Source organism: Loxodonta africana, chromosome 2, assembly GCF_030014295.1.
Source record: "Loxodonta africana isolate mLoxAfr1 chromosome 2, mLoxAfr1.hap2, whole genome shotgun sequence".
NCBI classification, from domain to species: domain Eukaryota; kingdom Metazoa; phylum Chordata; class Mammalia; order Proboscidea; family Elephantidae; genus Loxodonta; species Loxodonta africana.
This window is the reverse complement of record NC_087343.1, coordinates 58,689,039-58,700,969: the sequence shown is the minus strand read 5'-3', so window position 1 is coordinate 58,700,969 and position 11,931 is coordinate 58,689,039. Positions and strand designations below refer to the sequence as shown.

Genomic DNA, 11,931 nt, shown 5'->3' with positions numbered 1-11,931 from the left:
GTTGTTAGGCATTGTCCAGTTGGTTCCGACTCATAGCGACCCTATGCACAACAGAACAAAATACTGCCCAGTTCTGCACCACGCTCACAATCGTTGTTATGTTTGAGCCCACTGTTGCAGCCACTGTGTCAATCCATCTCATTGAGAGACTTCCTCTTTTCCGCTGACCCTGAACTTTACCAAACATGATGCCCTTCTCCAGGTACTGATCATTCCTGGTATCATGTCCCAACGTGTAAGACAGTCTCGCCATCCTTGGTTCTAAGGCTCATTCTGGTTGTACTTCTTCCAAGACAGATTTGTTCTTTTGGCAGTCCATGGTATATTCAATATTCTTCACCAACGCCACAATTCAAAGGCATCAATTCTTCTTTGACCTTCCTTATTCATTGTCCAGCTTTCCCATGCATATGATACAATTTAAAATACCATGGCTTGGGTCAGGAGCACCTTAGTCTTCAAGGTGACATCCTTGCTTTTCAACACTTTAAAGAGGTCCTTTGCACCTGATTTGCCCAATACAAAGTGTGTTTTGATTTCTTGACTGTTGCTTCCATGGGTGTTGTTTGAGGATCCAAGTAAAATGAAATCCTTGGCAACTTCAATCTTCTCTCTGTTTATCATGATTTTGATTATTGGTCCAGTTGTGAGAATTTTTCTTTTCTTTATGTTGAGGTGTAATTCAACTGAATGTTGTGGTCTTTGATCTTCATCAGTAAGTGCTTCAAGTCCTCTTCACTTTCAGCGAGCAAGGTTGTGTCATCTGTACAACACAGGTTGTTAATGAGTCTTCCTCCAATTCTCATGGCCCATTCTTCTTCGTATAGTCCAGCTATCTTGGATTATTTGCTCAGCATATAGACTGAACAGGTATGGTGAAAGGATACAACCCTGAGGTACACCTTTCCTGAATTTAACCATGCAGTATCCCCTTGTTCTGTCTGAACAACTACTGCCTCTTGATCTATGTACAAGTTCCTCATGAGCACAATTAAGTGCTCTGGAATTCCCATTCTTTGCAATGTTATCCATAACTTGTTATGATCCACACAGTCGAATGCCTTTGCATAGTCAATAAAACACAGGAAAACATCCTTCTGGTATTCTCTGCTTTCAGCCAAGATCCATCCAATATCAGCAATGATAGCCCTGGTGCCACATCCTCTTCTGAATCTGGCCTGAATTTCTGGCACTTCCCTGTTGATATACTGCTATAGCCACTTCTGAATGATCTTCAGCAAAATTTTGTTTGCGTGTGATATTAATGATATTGTTCGATAATTTCTGTATTTGGTTGGATCACCTTCCTTGGGAATAGGCATAAATATGGATCACCTCCAGTCGGTTGGCCAGGTAGCTGTCTTTCAAATTTCTTGACATAGATGAGTGAGCAATTCCTGGGCTGCATTTGTTTGTTGCAACATCTCAGTTGATATTCCATCAATTCCTAGAGTCTTGTTTTTCGCCAATGCCTTCAGTGCAGCTTGAACTTCTTCCTTCAGTACCATCAGTTCCTGATCGTATGCTACCTCTTTAAATGTTGAAAGTCAGCCAATTCTTTTTGGTATAATGACTCTGTGTATTTCTTCCATCTTCTTTTGATGCTTCCTGGGTCATTTAATATTTTCCCCCAAAATCCTTCACTATTAGAACTCGAGGCTTGGATTTTTTTCTTCAGTTCTTTCAACTTGAGAAATGCTGCCGAGCATGTTCTTCCCTTTTGGTTTTCTATCTCCAGCTCTTTGCACATGTCATTATAATACTTTACTTTGTCTTCTAGAGCAGCCCTTTGAAATCTTCTGTTTATTTCTTTTACTTCATCATTTCTTCCTTTTGCTTTAGCTGCTGGACATTCAAAAGCAAGTTTCAGAGTTTCTTCTGACATTCATTTTAGTCTTTTCTTTCTTTCCTGTCTTTTTTATGACCTCTTGCTTTCTTCATATATGATATCCTTGATGTCATTTCACAACTTGTCTGCTCTTCGGTCATTAGTGTTCAATGTGCCAAATCTGTTCTTGAGATGGTCTCTAAATTCAGGTTGGATACATTCAAAGTTGTACTTTGGCTCTCATGGACTTGTTCTAATTTTCTTCAGTTTCAACTTGAACTTGCATATAAGCAATTGATGGTCTATTCCACAGTCAGCCCCTGACCTTGTTCTGACTGACGATATTGAGCTTTTCCATCATTTCTTTCCACAAACGTAGTCAATTTGATTCTTGTGTATTCCATCTGGCGAGGTCCATGTGTATAGTTACCGTTTATGTTGGTGAAAAAAGATATTTGCAATGAAAAAGTCTTTGGTCTTGCAAAATTCTATCATGTGATCTCCAGCATCATTTCCATCTCCAAGGCCAGATTTTCCAACTACCGATGGTTCTTTGTTTCCAATTTTCACATTCCAATCACCAGTAATTATCAATGCATCCTGATTGCATGTTTGATCAACTTCAGATTGCAGAAGCTGGTAAAAATATTCAATTTCTTCATCTTTGGCCTTAGTGGTTGGTACATAAATTTGAATAATAGTTGTATTAACTGGTCTTCCTTGTAGGCATATGGATATTATCCTATCACTGACAGCCTTGTACTTCAGGATATATCTTGAAATGTTCTTTTTGACAATGAATGCAATACCATTCATCTTCAAGCTGTCATTCCCAACATAGTAGACCATATGACTGTCTGATTCAAAATGGCCAATAGCAGTCCATTTCAGCTCACTGATGCCTAGGATATCAATGTTTATGTGTTCCATTTCATTTTTCATGATTTCCAATTTTCCTGGATTCATACTTCCTACATTCCATGTTTCAATTATTAATGGATACTTACAGTTGCTTCTTCCTATTTTGAGTCCTGCCACATCAGCAAATGAAGGTCCCGAAAGCTTGACTCCACCCACATTATTAAGGTCGTATCTACTTTGAGGAGGCAGCTCTTCCCCAGTCATCTTTTGAGTGCCTTCCTACCTGGGGGACTCATCTTCTGGCACTATCTCAGACAATGTTCTGCTGCTATTCATAAGGTTTTCACTGGCTAATTCTTTTCAAAAGTAGACTTCCAGGTCCTTCTTCCTAGTCTGTCTTAGTCTGGAAGCTCAGCTGAAACCTGTCCACCATGGGTGACCCTGCTGGTATCTGAATACTAGTGGCATAGCTTCCAGCATCACAGCAACGTGCAAGCCCCAACAGTACGACGACAAACTGACATACACATGCAGCAGTATATCAACAGGGAAGTGCCAGAAATTCAGACCAGATTCAGAAGAGGACGTGGAAGCAGGGATATCATTCCTGATGTCAGATGGATCTTGGCTGAAAGCAGAGAATACCAAAAACATAAAGATGTCTACCTGTGTTTTATTGACTATGCAAAGGCATTCGACTGTGTGGATCATAACAAAGTATGGATAACACTGCAAAGAATGTGAATTCCAGAACGCTTATCATGCTTATGTGGAACCTGTACATAGATCAAGAGGCAGTTGTTCAGACAGAACAAGGGGATACTGGTGGTTTAAACTCAGGAAAGGTGTGTGTCAGGGTTGCATCCTTTCATCATACATATTCAATCTGTATGCTAAGCAAATAATTCAAGAAGGTGGACTATATGAAGAAGAATAGAGCATGAAGATTGGAGGAAGACTCATTAACAACCTGTGTTATGCAGATGACATAACCTTGCTTGCTGAAAGTGAAGGGGGCTTGAAGCACTTACCAATGAAGATCAAAGACCACAGCCTTCAGTATGGATTACACCTCAACATAAAGAAAAGAAATATCCTTACGACTGGACCAATAACCAAAATCATGATAAACAGAAAAGATTGAAGTTGCCAAGGATTTCATTTTACTTGGATCCACAATCAACACCCATGGAAGCAGCAGACAAGAAATAAAAAGACTCATTGTATTGGGCAAATTGGCTACACGGGACCTCTTTAACGTTTGAAAAGCAAGGATGTCACCTTGAAGACTAAGGTGCTCCTGACCCAAGCCATGGTATTTTCAATTGTATTATATGCATGGGAAAGCTGGACAATGAATAAGGAAGATTGAAGAAGGATTGACGCCTTTGAATTGTGGTGTTGAAAAATATTGAATACACCATGGACTGCCAAAAGAAAAGAGGAAAAGCAGAAAAGAGGAAGGCCCTCAACAAGATGGACTGACTCAGTGGCTGCAACAATGGGCTCAAGCATGATGATTGTGAGCATGGTGCACAACTGGGCAGTGTTTTGTTCTGCTGTACATAGGGTCACTATGAGTCAGTACCAACTCGATGGCACCTAAAAACAACATACCCAAGAATATTGACTATACCATGAACTGCTAGAAGAACAAACAGATCCGTCTTGGAAAAAGTACAGCCAGAATGCTCATTAGAAGCAAGGATGGCAAGACTTCATCTCACATACCTTGGACATGTTATCAGGAAGGACTAGTCCCTGGAAAAGGACATCATGCTTGGTAGAGTAGAGGGTCAGTGAAAAAGACTGACACAGTGGCTGCAACAATGCACTCAAGCATAACAACAACTGTGAGGATGCCACAGGACCAGGCAGTGTTTCGGAACTGACTCAAGGACACCTAACTACAACAACAACATACCCAAGAGATACTCTATGGTAAATCTTTAATAATTTTAGTAAGTTTCACAAGTGCTTTCTTTGTTTTCCTCCATCTGAGTGTCAGGTCTGTGAGGGCAGGGCCCATGTAGACTTACTCACTGTTTTATAACCAGCATCTGGCCCAGCAAAGCAACCCAAAACCAAACCCATTGCCATCAAGTCAATTCCCACTCACAGTGACCCTACAGGATAGAGCAGAACTGCCCTTAGGATTTCCAAGGCTGAAATCTTTATGGAAGCAGACTGCCACATCTTTCTCCTGAGGAGTGGCTGGTGGGTTCGAACTGCCATTCTTTTGGTTAGCAGCTGAGCACTTAACCACTGCACCATCAGGACTCCTCCTGGCATGGCAACCCGTTGCCATTAAGTGGATTCTGACTCATAGTGTGGACAGAGTAGAACTGCTCCATTGTGTTTCCAAAGAATGGATTGGATTCGAACTGCCGACCTTTTGGTTAGCAGTACAACGCTTAACCACTGCACCACCAGGTCTCCCTGGCATAGCCAGCAGTCCACAAATACTTAGGAATCACCCATCAGGCCAAAGCTCAGGCACCAGCTGTTGGGATTGGACTCTAACTATAGGCCAACTCCCTAGGAAAACAAAGCCACAGTCCAAAGGCAGATGAAGTGATACTACTGTTTTTCAGAGTATCTCCAGTGTGATAATATTTTTTACTTCTCAATAATGGCTTTAAAGTAACGCCACTATTTTGCATTCATAGGGACTGAGTTTTAACATCTATTTTACTGGATCCTCAAGGCAGGTATCAATACCCAGATTTAACAGATAAGGAAAAGGAGACTCAGGTGAGCGGCTTGCCCAAGATGAACAATAAATGGAAACGACAAGCTGACCCTAGCAGGTGACTTTGAGTTCTTCCCACTGTTTCACATAGCCATCTAGGCCGATATAAAGAATCAGAATCCTTGGGTTCTTCTTGGCCATCCAGAAATCTTCTCCAGGAAGACATCTGATAACTGACCCAGTCTCCCCTCCACAGATTTAAACAATTTAACCAGCTGCTCCTCCCATAAGGGTTCTCCAACAACAGCCTGGGAGGAGGTAGGGAGGCCTGGCACTTACATAGGTAAGAATCACCTGTATAGTAAGAATTACCTGTGTAGGTAAGAATTAGCTGTGTAGGTAAGAATCATCTGGAAAGGTTTTCCCCATGTTACGGATGACACTATTTAGGTCAGGACACTAAAACTTGCTCAGAGTCACAAGGAAAGAAAAAGTTAACAGGTACCAGAACCTGAAAAGAGTTGTGTTCCTCAACCTGCATCTCTAGCAGACTCCACTAAATTTCCACTCCATTCCCACTAAATTTCTGGGGAGAGAAATTTACACTTTGATTACACACATTTGTCAGCTTTCTCCTGAAATGAGGTGCAAATGGCTGATCCTGCTCTTGGTATTGCACCTGATAACCTCACCTTTTGGAGCACCTTAGGTAACCCTGGTGGTGTAGTGGTTAAGTGCTAAGGCTGCTAACCAAAAGGTCCGCAGTTTGAATCCACCAGGCGCTCCTTGGAAACTCTACGGGGCAGTTCTGCTCTGTCCTCTAGGGTCGCTATGAATCAGAATCGACTCGACGGCAGTGGGTTGGGCTGGAAACTTTGTCAGGCTGAGGGCATCTGTGCTTTCCGTCACTCGAAAATGCCTACAGGGTTGATTCGATGATACTTCTGCTTTGCCCCCCCCCCACCCGCCCCCACCCGCCCCATTTTCCAGTTCTCAACCGGAACTGGAATCCTAAAGGGTCAGAGCTTCTTAGAAAGATTCACTCAGTCCAGGGACGGACTCGAACTTCTACCAGGACTTCTACCTGTGCACTATCCCAGGGGCGCCTTGAGGAAGCTGCCCGATCCAGTCTCTCCCGCCTGGGCCTCCCCTCCCCCATTACGCTCTACTTCTCTGAGCTGCTCACCCTGAAGGAGCGGAAACCGGAAGCAAGGAATAACGAAGATAGATTGGACCACCAGGGCCAGCCGGTCAGAAGCTAATAACTTAAAAATAAAAGTCTGTGAGCAATTAGATACAAGGACCTCCAGCCTCTGCAGCGTCAATTCCCTTGGTTTGATGTGAAAAGAGTGGGAGAAGCTATTACAGATTTGCTGTTTGGGGTTTATTGGGCGATTTTGTTTTGTTTTGAGCACGAATGCCTGCCTGGTTGGCTAGATACACAACAGCCAAGGCTTTGCTCCCGAGACCAGGGGAATTGAGGGATACTGACTGCTCAGGAACCGACTGAAACAAAAATCATAAACTCAATTGAATTAAGAGTATTGGTTATACTCCGTATGGGTCACCGAAATAAACTTTTCCTGTGCTGAAGAATTCAAGCTGGCGCCTTCATTTGGAGTTAGTTCAGAAGAGGGTCTTTTACACAATTACCGACCTGGATTAGAGCCAGCCTGGAAGGTGCTAGCGTTTGTCAAGACCATCTGGCCAAGGACTGAGAGATGCCCCCTGGGGAGAATCTCCTTCCCGGGCGCGGCCAAGCCCCGCAGCTGGACCCAGCGCTCACCTGGCGGCGCAGCAGTTGCTCCACTTACCCGGGCTCAGCTCTTGCAGCGGCCCCGGCCCAGGTTGCCCCGGTAACGAGGACGCGCGCGGAACCCGCGCAGAAGGCGGATGTGCGGCGCTGGCTGGGGCTCCTCCTCCCCCTTGCCAGCAGCTAGCCCAGGAGCGGTCCTTTAGCCGGGAAAGCGCGGTTCTCGTGCCGCTCTGCGTTCAGCCAGTGAGGGGCCGGGGGTGTGGTGGAGGAAAGGGGGCAGTCCGGTACTTAGGCCCGCGCCGGCCATCAAGCCCGACCTCCTTCGCACTGTGCCACGCGCGTCCAGCTCGCCGCAGCCCGGGCATTGGGGGCAGTAGGGAGGCCGCCCGGTTGCACCATGGTGACCTCCTGCTCCACCAGCCCCGCGAGCCTCGCCAGTCCTGCCGCCCGGGCCTGGAGGCGGGACAACGACCAGAACCTCCGCGCCCCGGTGAAGAAGAGCAGGCGCTTGCGCCTCCGAAGGAAGCAACCACTGCAGCCCCTGAACTCGCGTCCACTTCCTGGTGACTCTGGCATTTGCGACTTGTTTGAGTCCCCCAGTTCCGGCTCGGACGGCGCAGACAGCCCCACGGCGTCCGCGGCGCGAGGCTGCAGCCCCCTGCCCGGCCGCGCCCAGCCGTGGGCACAACTAGATCTACAAACCTTCCGCGACTATGGCCAGAGCTGCTACGACTTCCACAAGGCGCGGGAAAGCCACTTCCACCCGCGGGATTCGCTCGCGCAGCAGCCACAAGTGAGGCGCTGGTTGAGCCCGCTTCCCGCCGCCGCTCTTCCTCCCCGCTGCTCTCACCTTTCCTGCTCTGTCTGCTCTCCACCGTGCCCACTCAGCCCGCTGTGTCCCCGCCGGCGCCAGTCCAGTTCACGCCCCCGGTCCGACCCGGAAAGGGTCTTGGAGGCCGGGCCAACCGCCTCATTTTACAGTTGGAGTAAAGTGCCTAAGTGCCCTGCCCAAAGTCTCCAAGCTGGTTAGCGAGGGCACGATAAAGTGCAGAGGAGTTAACACAGTTCCTAGGTTCGAGCCCGGACTCCTACCGTCCTCGGGCAAGTTATTTAACAACCCTGAGCCAGTTTCTTCATCTGCAAAATGGATCCCCATTGAGTTGCTGAAAGGATTACACGAGGTAATACATCTGAGGCGCTTCGCACAGCGCCAGGCACGAACCCAGGCGTCCCGATTCCGGGCTCCGGCAGCGCTCTTTAGGCGGCAGTGCTGCCCCTGTGTTTCCCAGTTTCCAGGGCATTTAGCTTTTTCCTCCTTTTCCTGCCTCCCTCCCGGGAAGCTGTTTGGGTCTGCGCAGCTCTGGCCTTCTGCAGCTCCTCCTCCCTCTACCCTAAACTCAGCAGGCGCGCCTTCCTACTTTCTCCCAGCAGGTGACCGCGGAATCCCGCTGTAAGCTGCTCAGCTGGCTGATCCCCGTGCACCGCCGGTTCGGCCTCTCCTTCGAGTCGCTGTGTCTGACGGTGAACACTCTGGACCGCTTCCTCACCACCACACCGGTAGCTGCAGACTGCTTCCAGCTGCTTGGGGTCACGTCCCTGCTCATCGCTTGCAAACAGGTACCCCCATGGGACGCCTGGGGGCAACCAAACTCTTGGCCATTCTCACCGCCCAGCTCTCCAGCGCGCAGTGCTGGGTTCCCTGAATTCGTTTCGGTAGACCTTTGCAAACATACATCACACAGCCATAACTTCATAATTCTCTTAAAAAGTCCTTCCACACAGCTTTTAAAGAAACAGTCTCAAATAGCTTCTTGTAAACCCTTATGCTAGTCTAAAAAAAAAAAAAAATTCAAAGTTTACCGAAACTTTTTTTTAACGCTCCAGTAGTTAAACTTTAGAGGTAAGCTCCAGGTGATCCAAGGTTAGAAAGAGAGAGGCGGGGCCGGGACAGTCTTGTAGAGGGTGGGGAAGAGTCCTCTTCTGGGTTTGCAATTGGGCTGTTTCTCTTGTCCTGGAAGCCACGCTGCGGCGCTGAACGCGCCCTGTGTTGCAGGTGGAGGTGCACCCGCCGCTAGTGAAGCAGCTCCTGGCCCTGTGCTGTGGCACCTTTTCCCGGCAGCAGCTCTGCAACCTGGAGTGCATCGTGCTGCACAAACTGCACTTCAGCCTGGGCGCGCCCACCATCAGTTTCTTCCTGGAGCATTACACGCACGCGCGCGTGGAGGCCGGGCAGGCGGAGGTCTCCGAAGCCCTGGAGGCGCACGCCCTGGCCCAGGGGGTGGCGGAGCTGAGTCTAGCGGACTATGCTTTCACCAGCTACCCCCCCTCCCTGCTGGCCATCTGCTGCCTGGCGCTGGCGGACCGCATGCTGCGGCTCCCGCGTCCGGTGGACCTGCTCCTGGGCGGGCATTCCGAGGCGGTGCTACAGGACTGCCTGGGCAAGCTGCAGCTGCTGGTGACCATCAACCAGGCCTCCCTGACTCATATGCTGCCCCTCCAGATTTTCGAGAAGTGCAGCCTCTCCCCGAGCTTGAAATAAAGCAGACCCTTGATCTCCTTTCCCTGATCCAGTTGCTGGACCGCACCCATTTCTTTGGAAGAGTACAGTATTGGTCCACAGAGAAGGTTCAGGGCTCCCGCTTGGTCACCAGGTCATCCTGCAGGTTGTAAATAGTGTATGATAACGTCTCGTCGTTTATTTTGCTGAGAGCACACAAGAGAGCCGAATCTTTTCCCAAATGAACAGGCTTGTCCTTCGTGGTATGTCTGACTCTGGATGTTGCTATTGCGCGCGCCTGTCTGCTGGGAGGGAAGGTGAAGTCAGACCCGGAATGGGGTGATCAGCCACGATGCAAGTTCCTTACCGCAGTCGGCTCTGTAGTTGGCATCTCTGTGCCAGATGGCCCCAGGTCCGGTGAGGTCCTTGACAAAGCGGTTCCAGTGATGAGGCAAGCCAGGGTCACTTTTAGGCCTGGGTCCCCAGACCCTTGCTTTAGGAGGTTGAGAATTGCTCTTCCTAGGAGTCCAAAGGAAACCCTGGTGGTATAGTGGTTAAGTGCTGGGGCTGCTAACCAAAGGGTGGGCAGTTCCAACCCACCAGGCGCTCCTTGGAAACTATGAGGCAGTTCTACTCTGTCCTATAGGGTCACTATGAGTCGGAATAGACTCGACGGCACTGGGTAGGGGTCCAAAGGGTGCCTTAAAGTATGAGACCGGATAGAGCCCACAACTGTCAACATGGTCTGGTGGGGTCAGGGCGCCGGTTTGGCTGAGGCAGGGATGGGAAGCGTCGGGAAGTCGGGGGGCGGGAGGGAACCACCGCACCACAGGTACACTAGCTGAGGAGGAAGCCAAGAAAGACGCGGATACAGAGAATTCCTGGTACAACTAACAGATGTTGGAAATGAAGGTTTTGCAGGTGGCTATCATTTCAAATCAAGCCCTGTTACTCTGCAATCACGTGGTTGGTTCAAAGCTTCATTCTTAACACCTGCTACATGTGAACTGGAGGTAATGATAGCATAATAGTAATAATGGCTGTCATTGTTTACCATGTACCAGGTACTGTCAGACTATGTTCAGTATTCAGTCCTCCCAACCATACTATGACACAAAGTATTATCCCATTTTTTCAGAAGAGGACATTGGAGCTAACAGTGGAGGAAGCTGAGTTTGAAGGGAGGCAATGAATCCAGGGCTCTGCCTTTAACCATTCTGCTAAATTTCCCCCACTTAAACTTCTGGCCATTCTCAGTAAGAATTTACCTCTTCATGATGTAGGTTTTGGGCAAGTTATCTACCTAGTGTCCTCCATTCAATAAGGACTGTAGAGAATATGTTTGTACAGCCAAGTACAGTCCTTGCTTCCAGTCACATCACAGGACTTGTTTTAAAGATGGAGAAACTGAGTCAAGAAATGAGAGAGGCGTGCCGAGGTTTTGTGGCTCCAAGAGTGTCACATAGTCCTCATTCTCAGTGTCATGAGTCTGCAGCTCTATGGTGAAACCTGTGAGAGCTAGAGCTCGAAGGGACTGCCTTGTTTTTCCAGGTGTCACAAGTTTTTCACCTTTTAGAGGGTGGAGTCTTACCACTTTTGTATTGCTCTTTATTGGAAAATACAGTGAAACCGCGAGAGCGGGAACTCAACCAGACTGCCTTGTTTTTCCACCTTTGACAGGGTGCAGTCTCACTACTTTTCAATCACTTGTTTTAGTGGGAAATATCTGAGTTTTCCTTCTCTGACAGGTTTCTGCCTTACATAGGTTCCAGCTTTTGCAGTTTTACTGTATTACCTCTGGCAAATTTCTTAACCTCTCTGAGCCTTACAATTGATACCAGGGCTGTTGTGAAGCTTAAAAAGATTGTTGTGAGGGAGTATAAAGCGGTGATTAAACCAGTAGGCTCTGGAATCATTTGCTTCAGGTTCCTACTCAGAATGCCCTTAAGCCAGTCATATCTCTATGCCTAAGTATCGTCTGTAAAATGGGAATAACCCTACTTCATAGGGTCGGGTTATGGAATTAATGAGATGCTTTTACAATCACCCATCACTATTCCTGACACATAACAGGCCTTCAAGACATATGGAAAAAAATCTTATAAATCCTATCTAATAATGAATATAATATAAATCTTATAATAAAAACCTTTGGGGAAAAACAGCGATGTCCCACTGAATTTAGGATAAATCAAAATGTGCAACAAATACAAATAAAAAGCAAACAAACTCAACAATTTTAGAGAAATTCCCTTTCACGTCTTTCCACATGCATCCTCCAAGTGCTGTCCAGAGCC

The 11,931-nt window shown here is 47.4% G+C and overlaps 1 protein-coding gene across 1 annotated transcript; it reads left to right on the top strand.

Moving 5' to 3' along the window:
• The first annotated feature begins 7,534 nt into the window (after window positions 1–7,534).
• CCNO (cyclin O) lies at window positions 7,535–9,676 on the top strand. Its single transcript, XM_064279755.1, has 3 exons — window positions 7,535–7,930; window positions 8,569–8,754; window positions 9,191–9,676. Exons 1-3 carry the CDS (start codon window positions 7,535–7,537, stop codon window positions 9,674–9,676), a joined length of 1,068 nt encoding a protein of 355 aa, XP_064135825.1.
• The last annotated feature ends 2,255 nt before the right edge of the window (window positions 9,677–11,931 follow it).

What these genes read in the sequence shown, in the direction of transcription:
- CCNO (XM_064279755.1), top strand. Translation starts at nt 7,535, where the DNA reads ATGGTGACCTCCTGCTCCACCAGCCCCGCGAGCCTCGCCAGTCCTGCC. An exon ending in CGCTCGCGCAGCAGCCACAA is followed by an intron (nt 7,931 to 8,568) that starts GTGAGGCGCTGG and finishes TTCTCCCAGCAG; the next exon opens with GTGACCGCGGAATCCCGCTG. An exon ending in TGCTCATCGCTTGCAAACAG is followed by an intron (nt 8,755 to 9,190) that starts GTACCCCCATGG and finishes CCTGTGTTGCAG; the next exon opens with GTGGAGGTGCACCCGCCGCT.